This window comes from Neovison vison, chromosome 9 (genome assembly GCF_020171115.1).
Source record: "Neovison vison isolate M4711 chromosome 9, ASM_NN_V1, whole genome shotgun sequence".
NCBI classification, from domain to species: domain Eukaryota; kingdom Metazoa; phylum Chordata; class Mammalia; order Carnivora; family Mustelidae; genus Neogale; species Neogale vison.
This window is the reverse complement of record NC_058099.1, coordinates 86,480,879-86,506,486: the sequence shown is the minus strand read 5'-3', so window position 1 is coordinate 86,506,486 and position 25,608 is coordinate 86,480,879. Positions and strand designations below refer to the sequence as shown.

At 42.8% G+C, this 25,608-nt stretch overlaps 1 protein-coding gene across 6 annotated transcripts in view; it reads right to left on the bottom strand.

Moving 5' to 3' along the window:
- The window catches only part of TRPM6 (transient receptor potential cation channel subfamily M member 6), a 165,313-nt gene that overhangs the window by 32,169 nt on the left and 107,536 nt on the right, over positions 1 to 25,608 (bottom strand). For 4 of the 6 annotated variants that reach the window (XM_044265882.1, XM_044265881.1, XM_044265879.1 and 1 more), the window contains exons 20-28: positions 24,448 to 24,576; positions 22,746 to 22,997; positions 20,996 to 21,170; positions 20,676 to 20,790; positions 16,912 to 17,105; positions 13,187 to 13,319; positions 4,886 to 6,027; positions 4,096 to 4,208; positions 471 to 594 (exon numbers count right to left, since the gene is read on the bottom strand). In XM_044265882.1, the coding sequence (XP_044121817.1) occupies positions 471 to 594; positions 4,096 to 4,208; positions 4,886 to 6,027; positions 13,187 to 13,319; positions 16,912 to 17,105; positions 20,676 to 20,790; positions 20,996 to 21,170; positions 22,746 to 22,997; positions 24,448 to 24,576 (2,377 nt within the window). The remainder of the gene's footprint in view (positions 1 to 470; positions 595 to 4,095; positions 4,209 to 4,885; positions 6,028 to 13,186; positions 13,320 to 16,911; positions 17,106 to 20,675; positions 20,791 to 20,995; positions 21,171 to 22,745; positions 22,998 to 24,447; positions 24,577 to 25,608) is intronic. The other 2 variants (XM_044265883.1, XM_044265884.1) reach the window with 2 other exon arrangements.

The following is a 25,608-nucleotide window of genomic DNA, read 5'->3' as shown; positions in this document are numbered from 1 at the left end:
GATCCATCTTTTCTCCTTTACGAACCACCATTAAGGGATACTTGCCCATGGAATAAATACTATATGTCAATAGTAATAAATAACTAACCACAACTCATCCAACCGAGTTCTGTGTAAGGGTTCATATCAACGTTTCATGAACCTTAAGAATTTATAACACGAGACAACCCCACGCCATACATCATACTAAATGAAAACTCCCTGAGCCAGATTTAACATCTCTGAATATGAAACTGACTGAGCCTTAATTTTTCTGGATCCCAACAACTATTCCATTAAACAAATGGAATAGTTTCTACAGTTTTCATAAAAATTAAAAATCAAAAAAAGTTATTTTTCTAAATGGTTACTGCCACCCTCTCATTCCCCCATCTCCACTTGAAAGAACAGCAGGGACCACCAGTGGTCTGGGAGCACAATGAGGAAACTTTCCCAAACTGTTTGAGATCCAAGAGTGGACTGTTACATACTTATCTGACTAAATTGGGATACTGTGAGCCAGTTCTTGCTGCAGGTCTCTTCTTCTGAGAGGTTACTTTCTCCTGGCTCTGAATCCAGCTTGTCATTTTGAGAGCAGGTGTCAACCTTTATGACCTGGAGAGAAAGACGATTGTTGGAACCCAGTGACATTAATCTGAAAACATTCTGAGTCATTAATGTGACCCATAGAGGTACTATGGTGAGTAGCACTGGTTGTTAACATTGGCTGCACATTAGAATCAACTGGAAAGCTTTCAAAACTCCCATTAGTCAAGCTGGCAGGACACAAGCACCAGGTGATTACTATTTGTGGCCATGACTGAGAACCAGGGTAGGGGGCAGCAGTCATCAAACTTGACTGTGCAGCAGAATCACTCAAAGCTATGCTAAACCACAGACCACTGGGTCCCACCTCCAAGATCCATGATTCATTAGGTCTAGAGGGAGAAAGAATTTGAATGTCTAGTAAGTTCCCAAGTAATGCTATCACTGCTGATAGAAGACCATAATTTGAGAACCAGTGGCACAGAGCAAAAAAACATAGGCTTGGATCCAAAAAGAACTTGTATTGGAATTCTAGATCCATCACTTAGAAGTTACATGAACTTGAGTAAATCATTTAATGTCTGTGAACCCCATTCCCTTTGTCATTAAAGTAACAGGTAGCCAACAATAATGGCTTCCATATGTACTAACCAGGGACAGAGAAGAAATGCGATAAACTGACAAAATACCAAGCAATAAACAAGTTCAAGTTATTAGTACCTAACCCTAGTTTAAATTCTAGTTAATTTCTGGCCACTTTAACTATTGCAAAATCCACTGAATTCATATTTCATAAGATTCCAGCAACTCATATCATTTTCCCTGTAAAAGAGTCTTCTTTACAAGCTAAATCTCTCCCTGCAAAAGGTAATTTTACATAATTGTCTTAATACTTCTTTCTTTGCTTCTGCTTCTCATTCTAAAAAGAGCTGAGGTGCTTTTAAAAATGCATCCAGATTACTATGCGGAAAAATGAAGCAGGGCATTAAGATCATGAAAGATGAAGCCCTATGGAATTACTAACTTGGATCTAAAGCTTCCTAATAATAAATTAAAAGATTCACTAAGTAAAAATGTAAGCATAACATATTGGAATTTGTGGATATAGCTAACACAATGATTAGAGGGAATTTCATAGCACTAAATGCATATATTAGAAAAGATGACAGTCTCAAATCAATGACTAAAGCTTCTATCTTAACAAACAAGAAAAAAAAATAAAGCAAAATAAAACCAAATTGAACAAAAGAAATAATGAAGAGCAGAAATCAATAAAACAGTATTCAGAGACAAATCAATAAAACCAAGAACTGGTTCTTTGTAAGATCACTAAAGCAGATAAGCCAGCAGCCAAACTAAACATGAAACAGAGAAATGCAAATATAGAATATTATGAATGAGAGAACTGATGTCACTACAGACCCCAAAGACAATAAGGGGATAAGAAAAGAATATTATAAAAAACTAGATGCCAATAAATTCAACAACTTAAACGAAATGGACAAATTCTTTGAAAAATACAAACAAAGCTCACTGAAGATGAATCAGATAACCTGAATATGCAGTCCTGCGTCTATTACAGACTTAGGGAGACATTTTTAAAAACATGGGCAAGAACTGAACACTTCTGGCACCTGGGTGGCTCAGATGGTTAAGCATCTGCCTGTGTCTCAGCCCATGATCCCAGAATCCTGGGATCAAGCCACATGTTAGGCTCCCTGTTCAGCAAGGAGTCGGCTTCTTCCTCTCCCTCTGCCTCTCTACCCTGCTCAGGCTCTCTCTCTCTCTGTCTCAGATGAATAAGAAATCTTTAAAAAAAAAACTGTACACTGAAAACTACAAAATATTACTGAGTGAAACTGAGGAATTTCTAAATAAATAGACATAGCATGTTCATGGATCAAAAAACTTATTACTGTTAAGATGCCAACTGTCCCCAAGCAATTCCACTCACCCCAGCAGGCTTCTCTGTAAAAACTGTACAGCTGATTCTAAATATATGTGGAAATGCAAAGAAACTAGAATAGCCAAAAAACAAGACAAAAAACAAAACAAAACAAAAACCACTTTGAAAAGGAAGAAAAATTCTGGCAGAGCTACACTACATGATTTCAGTATTGAATATAAAATACAGTATTCAAGACAGTATGGTAATACCATAAAGACCGACATGCCGATAAATGGAACAGAACAGATCCAGAAATAGATCCATCCATATTATGGATTCCATGGTCAATTAATTTTTGACAAAGATGTCAAGGCAACTCTATTGGAGAAAGACAACCTTTTTACCAGAAAATGGTAGGGAAAAAATTGGTATTTGTATTCAAGGAAGGAATGGAGGGCGGGCGGGAGGAAGGAAGGAACAAAGAAATAAAGGGGTGGGGGAGAAAAAGGAAAAGAAGGAGGGACTTCACTCCTCACCTGTCACCATCCCCAAAAGTTAACTCAAAACGGGTACTAGACCTGAATATAAGAGCAAAAACTATGAAGCATCTAGAAGAAAACATGGAAGAAAATCTCTGTGATCTTGGGTTTTGCAAATTTTCTTAAATAGGGTACAAAAAGTACAGACTTAAAAAAAAAAAAAGAAGAAGAAGTGGACTTCATCAAAATAAAAAATGTATTCACTTCAAAGAACATTTATGAAAAGTAAAAGGCAAGCCACCCAGAGAAAATATTTGCAAAACATATATCCAACAATGGACTTAAATCTAAAAAAAAACTCTCACAACCTAATAAGACAACCCAAGTTTTAAAAGTAGTCAAAATATTCAGACAGGTCGCCAAAAATGATATATGGGTGACCCAAAAAAGCACATAAATGATACCTCCCAGCACTCGTCATTCCAGAAATGCAAATGAAATCACCAGGAGATCCCACTCCATACCCCCAGCTATGGCTAAAGTTAAAAAGACCCAGTAGGGTGCCTGGGTGGCTCAGTGGGTTAAGCCTCTGCCTTTGGCTTGGGTCATGATCTCAGGGTCCCGGGATCGAGTCCCGCATCGGGCTCTCTGCTTGGCGGGGAGCCTGCTTCCTCCTCTCTCTCTGCCTGCCTCTCTGCCTACTGGTGATCTCTCTCTGTCAAACAAATAAATAAAATCTTAAAAAAAAAAAAAAAAGACCCAGCATACTAAGGATTGGTGAGAACGTGGACCGCTGGAACACTCCTAAGCCACTCCTCATAAACAAAATGGTACAGCCACTTTGAAAAGCAGTTTGGGAGTATCTTCTAAAATTAAACAAATACTTACCATATGACTCTGACATGCTTACTACTAAATATTTACCAAAGAGAAACTGAAACATATGTCCACACAAAGACTTGTGCACAAATGTTCATAACAGCTTTGTTTGGAATAGCCCAAAACTGAAAATAACACAAGTGTCCTTGAACATGTGAGCTGATAAATGAGCTGTGGCAGATCCACTCTGATGACTCTTCCATTTCTATCTTTACTCCTTCCAGCACAGGACCATTCTGTAGTGTGCCGGACACCAGACACTCCAGAGCAACCGAGCTAAGACAGGCGACAACCTCAGGGGCCCACGACATAAAACACACTTACTGGCACCTGCAGCCCTTGTGTTTTCTTCTTTTTCTTTGACGACCTCTTATCCCTGATCAGCATTTTTGTTTTGATCCATGCTGACTGCCCCATCTCTGAGGATCTTGAAAGATCTGTAAGGGAAAGGGTTGGCAAAAGAGGTTGAAGACTGCTCAGGGAGCCATTTCGTTCTACAGAGGACTGAGAATGGGGAGAATGAGGATCTAGTCGAAGGTGGTCAGCTTTTTAAAAATACTAGTAATGCACAGAATTTAGTAATTTAAGAGTTTTTTTTTAAAAAAAAACTTTTTTAATCTTTTAATACATACGCACTTAAAGATTATTTATTTGTTTGTTTGTTTGTTTATTTATTTATTTATTAGACAGAGATCACAAGTAAGCAGAGAGGCAGGCAGAGAGAGAGGAAGGGAAGCAGGCTCCCTGCTGAGCAGGGAGTCCAATGCAGGGCTCGATCCTAGGGCCCTAGGATCATGACCTGAGCCGAAGGCAGAGGCTTTAACCCACTGGGCCACCCAGGCACCCCTAAAATTTTTATTAACATATTATGTATTATTTGTTTCAGGGTACAGGTCTGTGAATCGCCAGGTTTACACACTTCACAGCACTCACCATAGCACATAGCCTCCCCAATGTCCATCACCCCACCCCCCTTCTCCCAGCCCCCCTCCCCCTAGCAAACCTCAGTTTGTTTCCTGAGATTGAGAGTCTCTTAAAGTTTGTCTCCCTCCCCGGTCCCACCTTGTCTCATTTTTATTTTTTAAACAAACAGACAAAAATGTTCACTTCTTACTTTTAATCTTAGAGATCTTCAGTTTCTCCTCCTTGTGGAATCTCAAACTGTGACTCCGCGTGAAGGGCCTATCTCTGCGGAAAGGACTGATCCAAAAGGAGGTGTTTGGCTGCGGCCACCGTCCCGCGGCTGAGCAGTCACTACTGTGGGCCAAGTTTGCTGAGTGCTGAGAGAGGGATCTAGCTCGGATCTGCCTCTGGCCTTGGCCGCTCTCTGCAGAGTCGCTGTTACAAGCGGAGGCCAGGCAGGTCTGCCATTTCTTCCTGACGCTAAACACGCCGGTTTCATCACCTTCGGAAAACGCCCAGTTCACGTATCCACCTGCAGTTCCCAGGCTGTCGCCTTGAGAAGGGAGGGAGGTCACTTTCATTGGCGGAGACGTGCACATCCAAGTGGGCAGAACCTGCTCCCCCTGGTCTTGTCTGGCTGGCCTCCGAGCGAATGACCCGTGCTGTGCCTCGGGTTTGGGCACGGAGTCCTGAGCTGAGACGCCGGGGCTCGGCCAAGTCAGACGAACAGGGACCTCGCTCTGGGCCACCTGTTTGGCCGCCAGCACATCTGCACCAGCTTCCACGGATGGTCTGAACAGAGGCAAGTCCTTTTGTGCAGGAAAAGGAACTTGCTTGAGGCAAGAAGGGACCAGGAGAAACTGGCCATGCTTTGGCTGGGTTTGCCCGTCAAGGGACAGCCCAGAAGCCATGAAAGTGGTTCCTGTTTCTTGCTTTTCCTGCTCATCTCTTACATTCGAAGCCTCTCTCTGACTGTCTGTGATCTCGAGCAGGGGCCCCCTCTGCACTGTCGGGGTGTGCTGGCTTCTGGCCAGGCTCCGCAGCAAAGAGGGAGGCATGCTGTAATACTGGTATTTCTTCTCCGCGGAGACCTCTGTGCTGCCCGGAACCCCGGCACAGACGACGTTGCTCCAGCTGTGTGGCAGTTTTCTGCACGTCGACGGCTTGCTGCTGGCCAGGAGAGCCTCATCCTCTTGTAAGGTGTCAACAGCAGAAAGGAATTTCAGGGTATCCACTGCCAGGGCAGAGAGGTCCTGCAGGTGTCCCACTTGGCTGTCCAAGGACAGTAAAGAGTCCTTTATAAAAGACACTTTTTCATTCATTTCTTTCATTTGGAAGTACATCTCTGTAACCCTAATGGTAAAGGCAGGAAGAAAACCAATGAGCACGTTGAGCCAGTGGGAACCTGCCTTGCTCTCTTCCCATCCTATTTCCACCCTTAGAAGGCTCCCTAGCCTCAGCTGCTTCCCCGGGTTGGGGGAGTCATCTTCTGTCTTCTCATCTCAGGGGATGTCACGCCTCCTACAATTCCAACTACCACCCCAATGAGGAAACCCTATGCATCTACTTCTCTAGCCCTTATTTCTCTCCAGCATTTCGGAACCGTGTTTCAGGCTTCCTGCTAGTTCTCTCTCGAATATTCCATCCACCAGCCCTACTGTATTCATTAACATTCACTCATTTCCATGGCAAATATCCAAAAATCTCCTACTGACAAACACCAGGTTATTCTGGATAGGGAAAGGAGATCTTGAGGAAGAAGCCAGAATGAGAGGAACAGAATTAATAATCAAATATGTGATTAGAAAAAAAATTTATAGATCTTAAAAAAAAAAATCCAAGTCTACAGTTCAAACAGGTTTCCCAAGCTTCACACAAAATCCATTTTAAGAGTCCTACATTCCAATAAAGTCTGAGGCAAATTTTTACAATTATTTTGAATACTTTAACCCAATATTACGATGTCCAGCCATTGATTTATGTAAAAGGAACACAAGATATTTTCAGCTATGAAAGTCAAAAGTTAAATGGCAAGTCGAATCCAATTAAATGTGATAACTGACTTAAGAGACAGAGAGAAATAATGAAGGAAATGTTGAAATATTATCTGTATATCTAAATATCTCTATTTGGGGATGGGTTTCGTTTTGTACCTCCCCTCAAAAGAGATATGTTGAAGTCCTAACCCCCTAGTACTCCTAGATGAGGACCTTATTTGGAAACATGGTCTTTACAGAGATAATCAAGTTAAAATGAGGTCATCAGAGTAGACTCTAAGCCACTATGGCTGGTGTCCTTCTAAAAGGGAAATCTGGACACAGAGAGAAGCCCACCCTACAACTTCAGTGATGGGTCTACAAGCCCAGGAACACCAGGGATTACCAGTACATGCCAGAAGCAAGAAAAGGCAAGGAAGTATTCTCCACTACAGCCATCAGAGGAAGTATGGCCCTCCCAACTTCTTGATTTTGGACTTGTAACCTCCAGAACTCTGAGACAATAAATTTCTGCTGTTATAGGACACCCAACATTTGCTACGTCATTATGGCAGCCCTAGGAAAATAATACAGCTTTCTAAGCTTAACAAAATAATAAATTACAAAATATCTCATATTTGGTTATATAAAAACAAACTCATACCCATAAAAAATAAAATATTTTAAAATAAACTGTAAGTTAGAAGTTATTCTAACAAATGTGATGACGTGTTTGTATCCTTTAAAAAATCAAAAGCTTTTACAAATTGTTGGGACACCTGGGTGGCGAAGTTGGTTAAGCAGCTGCCTTTGGCTCAGGTCATGATTTCAGGGTGCTGGGATGGAGCCAGACATTGGGCTCCCTGCTCAGTGGGGAGCCTGCTTCTCCCTCTGCCCCTTCCCCCCACTTATGTACTGTCTCTCTAATAAATAAATAAATAAAATCTTTAAAAAAAAAAGTTTTTACAAATTGTTATGGAAAAAATTACAAAGACTCCAAAGGATGTGAACAAACAATTCACAAAGATAAAACAAAGAAGATAGGGAAATATGGTAAAATATTCAACCCCATTAGGAATGCAGAGAAATGGAAATTAAAATTACTTCATCTACATTGTAACAACATTTTTTTTTTTGCCTAGAAAATGATTAAAATAATTCAATGGCAACAAAGGTACACCATTGGGACATTCAATTAGGCAATGTACGCAAAGAGACTATGATTTCACTATGCTAAAATAGATATTCTTTACATTACACAATACTAGGCAGTCATTTAAAAAATCACACATTGCTGATAGCAATTTCCTTTGGCTATTTCTGATGGTAGGCATGGGGATGTGGATGTGTGTTATGTTCTGTATTATATACTTCAAAATTTGGTATAAAAACTTTAAGTCAAGAAACAACAAAAGTTAAAAATATGTTTATAAATAAGTTGAATTATTTGAAGAAATGTTTTTGATGTATAAGGGGGGAGGGGTACAACATAAAAACTTGTATAAATTTTTTTTAAAGATTTTATTTATTTGAGAGGGAGAGAGTAGAAGGAGGGGCAGAGGGAGAGAGAATTGCCAACAGACTACACGGAGCTCAGAGCCTGACCTGGGGCTCGATCTCACGACTCTGAGATCATTATTTGAGCCAAAATCAAGGGTCAGATGCTTCACCGACTGAGGCACCCAGGCACCCAGGCACCCCCAAATCTGTATAATTTTAACTAAAAGCACATGAAAGCTAAATGGGAAAAAGGAAATTTTCACAGTGTGCTCTGGCTTATGACATTTTTTCTTTCCCTGTTCTATTCTTTTATTTGGATAAGTGAGTATTCTGGCCAAATTCTCAACAAAAATCTTTGATAGACAGAAATAAAGGATTAAAAAAAGGAAAAAAAAAACCCAGCAAGGAAGGGAATCTCATCAACAGTTTCACAACTGACATGACTAGAGGCAGAAATTAAAAATGATCCCCGGTCTCAGGTGGGGGCTGGAGGAAGCAGTGGTTGTACTCTAAAGATTTAGCATTCGGCGGCAGCAAGCACTTCCCAAAACAGTGTGCGATATCCCCTTCCTAGAATGTATCCCAAGTCACATGGATTGAGAAACCTTCCTCCTCTTTCTGGGAGCCTGGCAGACAGGAATCAAAGAACCAAAGGGGTGATACCAAAGGGTGGGACCCTCTCTTTCTTCCTTCCGCTATAGAATTCAACTTCTGAAACCAAGCAGAGGCTTAATAAATGCTTCCTGACCTTCTGGAACCTGCAAAACGAGAATGAGCAGAGATGATGAGGGGAAGAGCACAAAATATATGTAGATTCCCTTCCAAATATGCTTAATTAGAGCCTCTCCATTTAGTGCACTGTTTCATCTAATTCAAAAACAGAACAGTGTGAGCGGCAGTAACGGAGGCTCATTAAGTTCCATTAGCAGCCGCCGCATCCAACGGATACAATAGAAACCGGGAACGATTCACAGCAACAGGTAACGTGCGACAATACGGACCCGTTAGACAAATAACCTGGTCACCCTCACATCGGGTCTTCTTGCTTTCACAGGCATTTTTTTTTTTTTCTTCGCTACAGCATTATGACCCGGGAAACGTATTTTAATTATATTCCTCACCCACCAACTCTATCAACTTAATGTAGACTTTCAGTCATTCTGACATACAAAATCAATTCTTACCAGTTTAGTGTCCCCTGTGTACGACTGGAGGGTGGAGCGCAGACCAGGACGGTCATGGTGTGAGTGTGGGTCTTCGGAGAAGATGGTTTAAAGTAAGACTGTAGGAAGTATCCTGGTAATCGTCATGATAATCACAATATTCAGGGAGGGCTCACTCTGCGCCGGCCATGCTACAAAGGCTCTGCCTTATTATTTTTATGTAATCCGTGTAACCACCGCATAACGGAGGCATTCCTATTACCCCTTCCATGAAAGAAAGAGGTTAGGTCACGTGGCCGGGCACAGGGCTGGGGATGGAGTGAGGCCTCGAACCCAGGCAGTCCACCTCCACATCCAGTGGCCTCGACCCCCACCCTCGGGCACCGGGCACCGGCTGAACAGCTCAGCAGAGATCTAGGCAAAGCTCTTGCGGGGGAGGGGGGCCTTCAAGGTATAGGAAGTGCTAAAGGAGTTAGACTAACGGTTCCCAGGCTGGGAGGAACACAGATGTTCCTCAATAAGGTTTCGCAGCAGAACAACGGCAGGGCCTGCTCCCACGATGACTCTACCGCGTCACAGCGTGACTTGTTTAAAAATGGAGCATTCTCCAGGGGCAGCTGGCTGGCTCAGCAGGTAGAGCGTGCCACTCTTGAGCTCAGAGATGTCCGTCCGAGCCCCACGTTGGGTGTAGAGATGGTTTTAAGAAAATAAAATACGTCCCAAATAGAACATGCTTAATATAGGAAAATACCCAGCTAACATCTTACTGCGCAGAACAGAGACAGGCAAGCGCCGGCTTCTCTCGCTGGGGCCGAAAGGTAGCCAGGGCTCCCGCGAGAGGAAGACCTAGAAGAGCCCGAGGACTCCTCTTCCCTCGTCTCACAACTGACTCCGTTCTGGAAGGTTACAGGGGATCTCTTCCTCACGGCAGGGGGCCGCGCACATGTCCTCATCTCCTTTCCCTTCCTCTTCGGACTCGCTCAGCTGCCTCCGGGACCCCCCACGGCTCTGCCGTGGACCCCCCGGAGATGGGCTCCCCGAGGCGAACCGCGTCAACGGAAGGCTGGGAGGCCGCTCCAGCGCGAGGGAACGCGGACGGACGCTGTTCTCAAGAGAGAAAGGAGGGCTTCGCCATCCAATTCTAGGGCCACAGACGCCTCCAGAATCTGGTTCAGAAGCTACGTACCCATCTCCCTTCCGCGCCTTCCTCTACCCAAGGGAAACCCGAAGAGGAACAGAACGATAGGACGGTGCTCGTCCTCCGATCGCCCACACCACTGCTGTTACGGATTCCTCGTCCCTCACGTCTGGTCCTCCAGGTTCACACCGGGTCCCTCTGACTCGGAGCACGACGCTTCCTAGTTGACCTTCTCCTCTTCTGATCGAGTCTGGCTCCTCCTCCCCAGAAGCCCTTCTTCCTTGCTCTGTTACGCAGGTCTTGGCACCCATCACCGGCCCGCCCTCTGCAGGCTCAGTTTCCTCACCTTTCTTGCTTCCCGGGCCTCATCACTTCCCCCGTCGTGCCCTGTGCCCTTCCTGTCTTACAAGGGTCAGACGACTCCTGAATCTCCTTGTCCAGCTCAGTCTTTGCCCCAGGACGTCATAGCCTCACATCCAAGACTAGAAATCTCTGGCTAAATATGCAACAGGAGCCTCAAGATCAACTCAAAGCTGAAAGTCATTGCTTGTCCCCGTCCCCGTGTCTTTTGCACATTTTTTTTCTATCATGGCGGCGCCACTTTTCCCCTAATTACCCCCACTGCAGGTCGGACAGTCTTCCTGGACTCCGCCCTCTCCCGTGGCTGCATGTCCATCCCTCACTCCCCTCATGAACTGACCTTTCTTTTTTTTTTTTTTAAGATTTTAGTTATTTATTTCCCAGACAGAGATCACAAGTCAGACAGAGATCACAAGTAGGCAGAGAGGCAGGCAGGGTGGGGGGGAAGTAGGCTCCCCACCAAGCAGAGAGCCCGATGTGGGGCTCAATCCAGGACCCTGGGACCATGACCTGAAGCCAAAGGCTTTAACCCACTGAGCCACCCAGGCGCCCCTGAACTGCTCTTTCTAAACATGTCTTTACTCATCCCTTCTGCTATGGCTTAAATGTCGGTATCTCCCTGAAACCCCTGTTGCCGTGCTAACCCCCAAAGGTGATAGGATTAGTCACCAGGGATCAGGGACTGATCCCTGCTTGTCTTCACATTTCGAATTCCGACTCTTCACATCCACACCGTTGACTGAAGGAATCTGCCTAGAACTTCAATCAGTCTATCTTGGACACCTAAAACTCCTTCCTTCGTTTACAGCGTAAAAAGTAAGGGGCTCTCCGTGACCTCGGCCCCATTCATAATCTGGGGCAGGGAGGTCATCTCATCTTACGGATTCACTCCCCTTTTCTTAAGATTTGAAGGAAAAGATGTACTTAGAAAGAAATCACCCTCACAGTTTTTGAAGCCTGCTTTTACTTTCTTTGAACCCTTCCTATCGGTCCACATTCCGTCACCTACTTCGTCTACATCACCTCGGGTCATCCTCACGGCACCTCTAAGAGGAAGGTCTAGTTCTGTGTGCATCTCACAAGGAAGAAAACAAAGACCCAGAGCCGGCTTGCCCGAGTCCACGGAGCCAGTAAGAAGAGAAACCGGTCTTCATCCGGCTCCATCAACTCCTATCTGGGCACGTGTCCTAGAAAACAGAGAGCCAGGCTGGCCCACAAGGTTCAGTGAGCACATCTACGAAGGAGGCAGAATGTGCAGAAGAGGAAAAGGGGAGAGAAGCTCATCCAGCTCTGGCCTAAAGATATTATTTAAGGAAAATAGAATTTGCGTGCTCACAAACCTTTGATTTTTTTCTCAATATAAAATTTGGTGTGAGAGTCAATCGGCCATCTAAATACATATTTACATAATATGGGAGCAATTGAAAAGCCCAGAAGTAAGACTTATACCCATAGCAAGCCATTCAGAGAGCTCTTCATGTAACTCAATTTTAAAGAACGCCATATTTAAGGATTCACTGTCTATTCACTGAGACGTCAGAAAAAATACATGCATAATGAGGTATAACCGTTTATCGTTGGGAGAGGGCCCAGGCATTAAGCCTTCTCCTGGGGCAAACTGCGGCCTTGCTTCTCCTCCTGTAGTTTCTCCCTTTGCTGGTGAATCATCCCCAGGATCACAGATATTTGTAATCCCCGCGTGAAAACAAAGTAAGGAGCCTCACCCGTCCCCGTCTCCCCAGTGCAATCAGCCCCCGGCACTCAACTTTCTCCAGTCCTACCTGCATTGGTGGACACGCCGTACTGTCCCAGGCATCCTCACCGGCTACCCCGGCAGCCAGGGGCGCTGCCATCCCACCGGGTGTCTCTGCCTGGCCCGCCTCCCTCAGGTCTCTCCCCTCCAACTTCTCAGTGGCCTTCCTGCCCTAAGCTATGCCCTCAAGAGTCCAACCCAACTCAACAGAGTCAGGGGGCGGACTCTGGCAGACCCCTCCCCCCCCATTGTTTTCTATTCCCTTACGCAACTGACTTTTTTCATCACTCCTTGCCTGACATTAAATTACATCTTTTTATGTGTTTCTCTGCATATTATTTATCCTCCACACCCCTCGCCCCTCTACCCGCACACACTAGAACACAGATCCTATGAAAGCAGGCACTCTCGTCTCCTATTTACCACTTATCTCCAGTGACTAGAAGGGCATCTGGACATAGCAGGTGCTCAATAAATATCTATCCATTACAGAAATATTATCCTCTACCAGACAGAACTGTAGAGAACCCAAACCTCTGGGTTTTGAAAGTCCATTTTTCTACTTCTTCAGACTAGCAGCAGAATCAGCTTTAGGGAACTGGGAAAAGTACGTATCTTTCACCTTTCTGAGGTCACCCGGATTCGTTCCTCACAGCTATAATTCAGACTTTCCATCTTCTCGTGGAAGTATATCCCCACGCACTGCTCCTCGAAATCATGAAGTCTTTTCAGATCCTCCTCACTCAGGTAGAGTTCTGTGTAAACAAGCAAGGTACATTAAAAAAAAAATTATTTGTCTTTTTTTTTTTTTAAGATTTTATTTATTTATTTGACAGACAGAGAGATCACAAGTAGGCAGAGAGAGGAGGAAGCAGGCTCCCCGCTGAGCAGAGAGCCTGATGCCAGGCTCAATCCCAGGACCCTGGGACCACGACCTGAGCCAAAGGCAGAGGCTTTAACCCACTGAGTCACCCAGGTGCCCCCCATTATTTGTCTTTAATAGGAAGCTGATACGGAGTAGGAGTGGCTTTTCTTCTACTGCTGTTGAAAATCAATAAACTATTTCTTGTGTGAGAAAACTCTGCTGCCTTGCCACGCCAAATTCCTAATATTAATGGAGAAGCACAGTGCAGAAACAAATAAAAACACCAACTCGGCTCTTCCCTATTGTCTTATAAGCAGGTGTGGGGAATCTGAAGATGACTCATGTGCAACAGATATTTTCTGTCCAATATGCTCATAGGTTAGACTGTTTCTACACATTAACAAAACTTCACTACATTTATATGCACATGGGGGAAAGAACCTGATTGTTTTTTTTTCCCAGCCAACTGTTTGGTAAATAAACTGTAGGTTAAAATCAAGTTTGGTGAAGTCTATTCTGTTAAATTAATCCAGCAAGTGTAAGAAAGTTTCACTTTGTTACACTCAGTTTGTAGATATAGCTGACCCCTGAACAACAGGGGTTGAAACTCACTTATATTTGTTCTTGTTTGTTTGGGGTTTTTTCCCCAGTAAATACAGCACACTACTGTATTTTTCTCCCTTACGATTTTAATAACCTTTCTCTTTTCTCTAGTACACTTTTAAGTCTTAGTATATAACACAAATAATACCCACAATATGTGTTAATTGATTACTTATATTATCAGTAAGGCTTCTGGTCAACAGAAAACTATTTAGTAGTTAAGTCTGAGGGGAGTCAAAAGTTATATACTGATTTTTGGCTGTGCAAGGGGCTGGCACCCCAACCCCACATTGCTTAAGGGCCAACTGCATAAGTTGCTCTACTGGAAACAGAGGCATTATTGCCGGCCAATGGCTGAAGTCATCCACTTTCCTTGACATGATTATAATTAACTCACAAAGAGATACATCGTTTCATGATACTGTGGAGCTAACACACATCAATGTCAATCCTCAGTGATCACATTCCATCTACTACTTTGGCCCTCACTCTGATCTAACAGAAAAATAATATTTTCTCATGAGCAAGTTTCTAACACTTGAAAAATATATAAATGGCGCTGCAAAAAAGGTTTAAAATGGAGCATTCTTTTCCTTCAGTTGTTAAATTAGGGAAAAACCCATAATGTTCCCTCAGACTTAGAAATCCAAACATTTATTTTCCAATAAAATGAGACAAAAATATTAATTTTAAATTGAAAAAATGGGGCAAAGAGAAAACAATATCCAGCCATAAAAATCTGTCCACAACTCAAGGACATACTATTTTATGATTTTATGGTGTGGAAGAATCAAGATACTGAAAAAAATCCAGTAACAACCCCCCGTCCCCTGCCCACCAACAAACTCTAAATGCCTGTTTGCATTAAAGAATCTCTCGTGAGGGAGAAAGTTTGCAGTTTTCTTGATTTGATCCTTCTGTGGATTCCTGAAAGCGAACAACCCAAAGACCAATTCCAGGGACAGGCGCGGCTAACGTCTGTGGAACAGTCCCGTGACTCTCCACCAGGTGGCACTGCTGCCCTGCATGCACACGTCAATCTTCACTAACGGAGTGGAAGAAATTTCACAAAAATTCAAAAAGTTTCCAGACCTCTGGATGAACACAATCCATCAGAAATGCACTTGCGTTATAAACAGAATCATCCTATAAGCCCAGATGAAAGAGAAGCTGAAATCTGGCCAAATCCCAGCCAATTCCGGGATCTTTCACCTGGTTCACATGCTAACAGCTTGCAGGCGTTCCACAGCCAGTGCCGGGGAGGGCTCTCTATGAGAAGCCTAAAAATTATAGTGTAATTATAAGCCTTTAAAATAACTTCAGTTATATGGTGCCTGTGTGGCTCCATTAGTTAAGCGGCCAACTCTGGATCTCTGCTCGGGTCGCAATCTCAGGGTCACGGGAGAGAAAGCTGGGCATTGGGGTCGGTCCTCAGTGCAGAGCCTGTTTCAGATTCTCCTTCCCTTTGCTTATTACCCCTCCCCCCAACCCTGACTCTAAAATAAATAAATAAATCTTTTTAAAAAATTAAATCCAATTGTACTTTGGCTTCCTCATCTAGGCTGAATATTTGCAGGGGAGCTGGGGAGGGTGGGAAAGAAAAGTAAACTCCAAAGTGACTCGAAAAGAGAGAAATACTTCACTGAGCCAATTGCCAGGAGAAACCAAAGCATATCCACCCTGGCAACCTTGTAATAACACCCACCCCTTAAGAGCACCGTGAAATGTGTAAACAGCGCACACTCCCTTATCTGAAACTCCTGGAACTCCTGTGTTTTAGAATTAAGAGTTATCCTGGTCTCGTTTCAGAAAGGTAATACAGTGCATATGCCATAAGTGAAGTAAAATCCCTACCTGAGGCTAGGGCAGTACCTAAAAGCCAACACAATCGGGTTTTTTTGCAGCAGAATCAATGAATATTCACGCTACGAGGAATAAAGAGAATAAATGGCTTCACATTAGTCCCATCTGCTTCTTTTGTCCAAATGACTCTCTAACTTAAGAGGGAAAAAGCTTTCTGTTTTCAGGGGTATTTTGGTTGTAGGAATTGAGATAAGGTTTATGGATTTATGCATTTCTCTATACATAGGAATTACCTCAAAATGGGCCTGGTACCCTTTGTGAAATTGCTTGAGAGGAACTACAATAGATCTGTGAAACCACAATAAGAAATGTGCTATTGTAACAATCAGCGTGAGAGTCATATTTACAGAGAAGACATGGATAAGCAAAATGAACTAAGAGAATCTCCAAATATGCAGACTAAAGCACTAAGAAGAAGGGGGGGGAGGGGAGGAGAAGAAAAAGAGGAAGGAAGAGGAGGAGGAGGAGAAAAGAAAAATAATCCACATTTCTCCGTCTTGAACTGAAAATATGAAACAACCATACAGAATCATCTCCATTCTCAGCAGATTAGGAAGCAGAGAATCGGGACTCTAATTTCTAAGTGAAGCCAAGTCTGTCTTTCTAATTTCTCTCAGCCCACAAGACCTCCTGTGACTCCTCTGTTTGGATTCCCCCTTCGACAACAGGAAAACGAGTATGGGTCACTGTGAGTACTCCCTAGGAGTTACTCTGGTGACTTCCCAGGTGATAAGAGAAAACACTGATTTCCCAGGTGACACGGAGCCTTAAACATTCACACAGAGATCCCGTTCTTATCTCTTCCTTTCTTTCGAAGTACTGGTTAATCTCCGCATAAGGTACCACAACTACATGATGAGATCAATGTATCTGCTTAGACCCGGGGTCTGGGCCAATACGCTATTGTATGGGAAGGCCCAGAGACTTCCATCCCATGCCCTGAACCCAACTTCATACTTTCACCTTGGATCTCCACTCTTTACCCTCTTCCCAGTGCCCCATAAATGAAAACGTACTTAATCCAACATCACCCTCTTCTTGGTCGTTTGGAGCTTGATGATGGCAAAGACGGCGAAGAAGGAGACCAATGTGGCTCAGCAGGATGAAAGGTGGGGGCAACCACGGCTTCTGGTGGTAGGTCATGATGTAGCGATAGCGATTGTATTTCCACAGTTTATTGGAAATGGATTTCATATCTACATAGACGTTACTGTAAGTTGCAGGGAAGAGAGGGATAATGTTTTAAAACAGCATCCTAAAATATAACAGATTCTTTCTCTATTTTCCAACTTTTATGATTGGCTCGCTCGACATTCCCAGCACTTAGTCAACAAAAATAATATCCATTGCCTTTGTGATTCTTCCTCTACCCATACAAGATATATTAAGCACCTTCTACAATCAAATAGGCTAATCAGAATAATAAAAAGATAGAAATTACAATCAGAGAGAAAAATGCTAATGTTTTAAATGCAATGAACATAAAACTGCCTTCTGGAACTTATCACTATTCTTGGTTCACCATCTCTTCTCAAATAAGCAGCTCTTTTCAGTCCATGATTTACCATTCACAGTAAAAACTGTTAACGTTTCTCTGTATCATTAACGAATTAGAAGAGATTCTCCCAATGTCAAATGTGAGAACCGACAGAATAATCCTAGTTAAAACACCCAAATGAAAGAATACTAATGAAGAGACAAAGAAGAAAAATCAGTTCATCCTAAAATAATCAATAAGCAGTACTCTGATTTAGAAACTACATAAAAATTATATACATTAACTTTACAATGAAAATAATCCCTTATGGGTAGGCCACCTGGATTATCCCTTTAATGACATCAATTTTAATACGCAGATAGTATGTTAATACTGATACCATAGAACTGGCAATGGAAGTTGTGGTGGGTGGTGCATTATTCTAAAACAATGTGCCATCTCCTAATTACTTACCTTTAAGTCTACACTGTCATGGGGTGGGGAGAGAACACCATGGGATGTCTATCCTAACATTCTGCGTAGGCTAATGTTTAGTCTCTCTAGAGAAAGATGGCAAAGAAGTACTTGAGGAGGAAAGCCAGAACGAGCCAATAAAAATACAGGCAGCCCTACACTTGAGCCATGATAAAGAGAAGAAAGCAGAACTATCCTGGAGAAAGCCAGCTGAGAATAAGAGGAAAGGAGAAAGTTTCACAGAATCCGTAAAGCAGATGATGGGAAGATAGAAAACTGAGTTTTAATAGTAGTTCTCACAAGTGTGGCCGGAACCACAGAATTAGCATCACCTTAAGGACGTGTCAAAAATGCAAATTCTTGGGTCCTAACCCAGAACCCCTGAATCAGAAACTCTAGAAGAGACATTACGGCAATGTCTCCACAAGGCCTCCGGGAGATACTCCGGCACCATCCAGCTGGAGAACCACCACAGTTAAACGCGGTCATTCCGAGTGAGACTACATCTTGCCCACCAGCAGGTGGCGATCTTCACAGTGTAGGTCAGGGTTTTTGTAATTATTGCTACAGAGAATCTGGAATGGGGCCCTGGACATCAGATCTGGGGTTTCTCAGCTTCTTTGGTCCTCCCTCTTTCCCTCTCTAGAGAGAGACAACTGGTCTGTGAGGATTTCTCAACCTCTCTTTTGACACCTGTCATTTGTGAGAAACAAAAGTCTCATACCCTCTCTGAATATTATTTGAAATACCAAAAAAAAAAAAAAAAAAAAAACCCAGCTATATTAACTAAATACCAGTAAATGTTAGATAAAATGGCGGAAGTACTAGAGATGACAGCTACAGCTATTGCATGATCTTGTAACAAGGAGGGAGATAGGTCTTCCTTGTACATTTATAACAATAGTCTTTTTTTTTTAAGTATTCTGATTTTATTTTATTTTATTTTATTTTACTTAGATTCCATTGCACTGATTTATCTTGCCCTCTTCAGTGGAATAATCAATGAATAAAATACCTAGCATTGGGGCACCTGGGTGGCTCAGTGGGTTAAGCCTCTGCCTTCAGCTTGGGTCGTGATCTCAGGGTCCTGGGATCGAGTCCCACTTCGTGCCCTCTGCTCGGCAGGGAGCCTGCTTCCCCCTCTCTCTCTCTGCCTGCCTCTCTGCCTACTTGTGATCTCTGTCTGTCAAATAAATAAATAAAATCTTTAACATACCTAGCATCGTGCCTGGCATCAATGAAGCCTTCAAAAAATACTAGCTTCTTCCCATCTCTTCACCTGATTTCTTTCATCCATTAAACACTCTTTTTGGTACTCGGGGAAAATTCATCAGCAAAAAAAGACAATAAAGTATCTTGTCCTTGTAGGACTTATATTACAATAGAGAAGACAAATAAGCAGCAAAAAAAAGTATAAATAAAATATATTTGTATTTATAAGTGGGTATAAAGAAGAGTAAGGGGGACCAGACATACCACAGAGATGGCTGAAGGAGAGGGGGCTGCACTTTCAAATGTCATCCTTAGACTAGGCCTAATGACAAAGGAAACGGCTGAGCAATGTCTCGAAAGGGGCCGAGAAAATGGGCCGCAGGGACACCTGAAGGAAGAGCACTGCTGGCCAAGGGGAACAGCAGCTGCAAACACCCCTGTGCTGGTTGAAAACCTCCAAGGGGCCGTTGTGATTGGAGAGCAGAGGGTCAGGGGAAGAGTCGTGTGATGCATGATTAGAAAAGCCATAGGGAAGCCAGGTCACCGGGGCTCTGTAGGTCTTAGGATCTCTCAGGAGCTTTGAAATGGGAAACCACTGAGAGTTTGGAGCAGAGTAGTGACATCATCTGACATACGTTTTTAAAGGGTCACCAGGGGCTACTGTGTTGAGAAGAGACTATAGGCCCAAGACAGAAGCAGAGAAATAAGTAGGAGGCTCTCTAGTGGCAGTGGGGTGGCAAGGGGTGGTCGGGTTGATGATCTGTTTGAAGGCAGAGTCCACAGGCAGTCGTTGACAGTGCAGAGGTAGACAGGTAAGTGTTGAGAATGACTCCAAGGCTTCTGATGTCAGCAACTGGGGAAATGGAGAATTGACAGAAATTTGTGGGTCTTCTCCAAAAATTTGGGACAGATGAGGAGTAGAGTAAGTCTATTCTGGGAAAGAGAGGAGATCAGGAGTTTGAACATTTAGAATTTTAGAATTCTATTATACAACCAACTGGTGGTCAAAGGGGGCAGTTGGATCTGTGATTGGAGTGTGAGGAAGAGATCAGGGCTGGAGATAGACATTGGACTTTGCTGGCATTACAGGAAACTGACCAAGATCACCAAACAAAATGTAAATAAGAAATGCGCAAGATCTGGGCCCAGGGGATGTTTCAGTGTTACAAGATTGAGGAGAAGGAGATGACCCAGAAAAGCAGACCGAGAAGAAATGAAAGTGAGGTAGAAGAAGAGACATTGGAGCCAAGTAAAGAAAAGACATCAAGAACCCCTCAGCCAGTTTTTAATCTTCGCAACTGTTATTCTCCCACGATTCCAACTTACTCCTTTACTACAATGCGTGGTCTCCTTTCATTCTGCTTTTATTGCTTTCTGTCCATTTACTGGTTTTTTTCCTTTTTTCTCCTGCTCTGCTCTCTTCCTACCCATAGTTCATGCCCACGTGTTAAAACTACAGTGAAAAAGGGAAAAAAAATGGAACACACAAAAACCAAAGGCTACATACTCCAAATATGAGCATCTACTCAAAATAGATATTGATTTAAATGAAATCATCTTGATGTAAGTTTGACTGTGATTTAAATAAAATAACCACATTTAATTAAAATAACCTACTTGAAAAAAGCAATCAGCAGGTTCACCATGATGATGTACTGCACGAAGAGGTAGACAGCTTGGAGGAACGGAGTAAGAAAAGAACCAGGAGGGCAAGATGGTTGGCTTGCACAAACTACAAATAAAGAATTTAAAAGAACGAGAGATACGGTAAATCACAGTCCTATGGCTCCACAGAAATACTTAGCACAGTAACTTAGCAGAATACCACCAATTTTTGACATCTGCACGAGGCAGAAGAATGTTTTCCAGGTTTTTTTGCTTTTGTAGTCTGCGTACAAAGGTTTGATTTCAGCATGAGGGCAAAACCCCCTACCTACCATCTATATCTGAAGCATAGACTTCTCCGTAAATCATCCAGTATGGCTCAAACACAATGTCTCGAGCAAGGCTCCAAGACGGTAGCTGCTTTGGTGAAAGGATGGCCTTGCGTGCCACTCCGAAGCTCAGCAGGACGATGGCCATCAGGATCACAATGTAGAACATGTTTGCGGTCTGCAAAAGAGCAAGGCACGACCCGAATTTTACCACAGACTTGAAATTTAAAACAAACACTAGCAGCATTCATAATGATACCTCCCCAATAAGAAGACTGTCTAGTCACTGAGGACAGTGTCCCAGGCCATGAAGAGCTGGGCTTCCTCTGGCTAAATCATCTCCTTCTCTCTGCGCGTATGTTCCATGTCCATGGGGTCTACAGGAAAACGTTAACTGTGCTGAGGGTAAAGAATCTGTGCTTAAACAAAAAATAGGGAGTACTCAAATTAGTCAAATGAGTCCTGATCCTGACGACTGTCTTCAGGAGTTGGTGAGAGTGTGAGAAATTGATCAGGTCAGGTTCATTTCACTTACAAACGTACATCAACTCAACCCACTTGTTCACTGTAGCAGAGACAATTATGCCATGGGGATTCCATGAGCTCCTCCACAATTCTTAGCCTGCCTTCCACGAAGCTGGGACCACATGACTTACCTAGCCGATGGCCTGTGGGATGACAGGAAGTTATTTTACTTCCTGTCCAGAACAGTTCAAAGCTGTTAGACTTTCTCTATCTCTCTCATTCCCCACCACAGGAGACCTTGGAAGCCACAGGCAGATGTGGCTCCATCCCAAGATGGAAGATTCTGGATCCCTGAGCTATAGGGTAGAGCTCAGCCCCCATGAACACTCATTATTAAACTTTGCATTAGGGAGAAATAAACTTGTGCTAAGTCACTAAGATGTATTAGTCAGCTCAGTATAGCCCATCTGATAAATGCCAGGGTCACCAAGACCAGAGAAAACACTGATGTCTGAAAGCGTAAAGAAAAAGTCTGTCTTTGGAGTCCTGGAGGCTCTCCCTTTTCTGTTCTCCTTTGTTTTCGTACCAACCTTCTTTCTCCAGAACCTGCCCCTTCCCTGCCAGTGAGTATTCCAGGAAGAAGAGCCAAAGATGATCTGGAAGTACTGTGCTTCCCAGAGGGTGGGTCTCAGGCCCTGTACGGAGCCCGCTGGAGAAGGCTAACCCCAGCCGCACAGAGCCGGGCAGCCCCGATTTGAATCCTGACTCCCCTACTAATGCCCTTGGGAGATTTGCTTCCTCTCCATTTCCTTATATGCAAAATGTGGATAATAATAGTACCTATCTCATAAAGTCATTCTGAAGATTAAATGAGTTAATAGGTACAAAGTACTTAGAACAAGGTGCGGCCCATAATATGGACTATTTAAGAGTCGGCCAGAGGTGAGCAGATAAAGAGAGAAATTGATATTTTAGCAGAAAATATTACTGGTGATAGCCTCACGCAAATCTCACCCTTGAGAATTACTGTGCTTAGAGATAAATTTGATTCAACCATATTATCTGGCCCCTACCCAAAAAGCTAATAAGCAGAGTATCCAAATCAACTGACCAATATACTCTCCAAGGACATTTGTTAAATAGGAGTTTGTGGCTATAAAGAAAGCAGAGACAAAATGAGCTGGATGTCTGTGCTTCTATGAATAATTCTAAAAGTTAAACTGTTAGATGTGAACCACGAAAGAACCACTACAAAGGACTCCAGAATATACATGCAGACCGTACTCACCATTTTTGCAATCATGGTCACATACGGGCCTACATGTTGATTCACAGCAAAGAAGTCCAGGAGCCGTGAGAACCAGAATATGATGTCTATGCAGTAGATGAGTCTTCCAGCTGTGTGCAAAGGAGGGTCACCCCACCGAAGGCCGAAACCAACTGAAAATAGGCCAATAGCCACAGTTTCTATTATGTTCCAGTACTCACCAATCCATACCTTCACCTTTTGAGTAAACTTCCCAGGTTCTGAAATACAGACCTAAAAGAAGATAGAAAGGGGGAAATTTAAAGAATGGGGCATAACCCAAGAGACTCACAATAACGTTCTTTGGTCCATCAACTGCCCCCTTAAAGAGTAATTTGAATCCCACCAAACCTTAGATCACTTAGATATTTTACACTTGATCTTAGCCAAAGGCCGAGACACGATCACTTAGATATTTTAAAGACTTCAGTGATCCTTGGGTAATGAATTATTAAAACAATTCTGTAAGTGTGTTTTAATGTCATTGCTAGTGTGAACCAGCTATTTGAGAAACAAACCAGAAGTCAAAAAATAATAATAATAATAAAGTTTTTTCTAGCTTTCATTAATCCTAAGCTAAAGGACCAGAAAGACATTTTAAAAAACTCAATTATTACAGCAGAGCTATATACCTATGATTCTATCATTGTGAGGGATAGTCAAGTGCAGAGGAGACTGGTTTGAAACTAAGAAATGTTGCTAAGATCAAGTGTAAAATATCTGCTCCTGCTACTTAGTGAGTTGCTGAGAAATTACTAAGAAAGTCATAGTAGAAGTCACTACTAAGGAATTACCCCTGCAACAGAGTATCAAATTCAAATGTAAAATAATTAACTTTCTTCCCCTGGAGCATAAAAAAATGGTGGAATTCAGGTAATTGTTTTCTATTTCTGAATTGTTTTCTATAGACTCCACAATAGTAACTAGCAGGCGATTTAGGTATAATTACCAAGAATCCATTTACTTGGTGTATAATGTTGGTCATATCAGCTCCAGGACAAAATAAGTGTCTAAGTGCATAGACACAGAAATACATACACACCGAGATACACAGACATCGATACAGAAAACAAAGTCCTAACTGTCCTGTTCGTAACTGATTGCAGATACAATGGCATGATGCTAAGTTATTTTTTTTTAAGTGACTCATTTGCAAAACTAAAAATGAACATTTTGTTTTGTTTTTTTTGGACTCCTTGCCTCAGGGATTTGCAGCTTCAATTTTCAAAGGTGTTAGTAAAATAATTCAAAAGCTATAAATGAACTCTTTACCTATTGCACAGCCCGGCCATTTCCATGCCTTGTGTGAAATGGGAGCTGACAACGGGCAAGCGATGGTAGGCTACAAAAATCAATCTCATTAAAAAAAAAAAAAAAAAAAGCTTCTGGGAAATCAAATAGTTGAGGGGTCTAACAATAATTAGATAGCATCCCTCTAAGACTGATAAACACATAAGGACATCTTTAAAAATAACTGCTTTCGAGGAACAGCAACCAGCCAAGTATATGGCAAGGAGTAAGGGCTGAGCTCCAAGATGTTCCCCTGAATACCCTTCCTGTAGCAAGCAAATTAGGGTTAGCATTGCCTGTCTCACCCCTACTCTTGACCCATCTGCCCGTTTTCATTATGAGCCCCAAACACCTTCTTGCAGAGGTGAAGACAAAGGTAGAAGGCGTGACTCACCTCCCTGACTTTCTCAATGGCATTGGTGAAGATATAAATGATAACGAGCCACTCTTGCACGGTGGGCTGGGGCTGCATTTCCACCAACACAGTGTAAGTGAACAGCATGAGGAACGCCAAATATGCCATCTAGGAGGGGGACACACATTCCCTGGATGTGAGTGAGAGTCGTAACGGAGAAGGCCAAGCAGAGACAAACAGCCAGGCAGAAACACACAGGAACGTCTACGTCATAACACGGCAATGTAACTGGGACTGCCCCCCAACGATCAATAAGCTGGTTTCAAGGAAGGCAGAATAATCTCTAGTTTCTGTCCCAGAATTCAAAGGAAGGAATGAAGGTCACTGTTCCCAAATGCATGGAAGGGGACACTGTCTCTTCTCGTATGCTCCTGACCGGAATTTCCAGAATCCTGCACACGCCAGCATGCCAACAAGCCAGCAGTGAACCACACACTTCCCCTCCATCTACGCACAGAAAACATGTATCTCAAACACACCAATGAGCAGTAGCCATAGGTGCCTATTTTCAAATGTCATAAATTGTGACGTTTACTTTTGTTGGAAGTTGGTTTTTTTAATTTAATTTAATTTTTTTCATTTATTTGAGAGAGAGAGAGAGCATGAGAGAGAGTACAAGAGGGAGGAGGAGCAGAGGGACAAACAGACACCCCACCGAGCAGGGAGCCCAACTCGGGGCTCGATCCCAGGACTCACGACCTGAGCTGAAGGCAGACAACGAGCCAACTGAGCCACGCAGATGCCCCTTCTGGGAGCTTTATTTTATGTGATTAAAACATACTGATCAGTGGGAAAGTACTCTCCAACTGTGCGTCCTTGTAATTAAAAGACTGTTGGCATTTGTATCTTCAGCACTCAGCACTTGGCCTCACACAGGGTAGACATTCCAGAAATGCATGTTTAATTACTAACTGTTCATACTAAACCTGGATCTCCAAGATCTTCAAAGAATTAAGGCACAGTAAGCATATATATATATATATGGTATATATATATATATATATACATAAGGTATATATATGTGTGTGACATATATATACATTGTGATGAACAGCTTTGCAATCTTATCTAAAGTCTTATTTTCTTAAAATATATTCCCAGAAGTAGAATCGCTGGGCATACACATTTAAATCCACGACA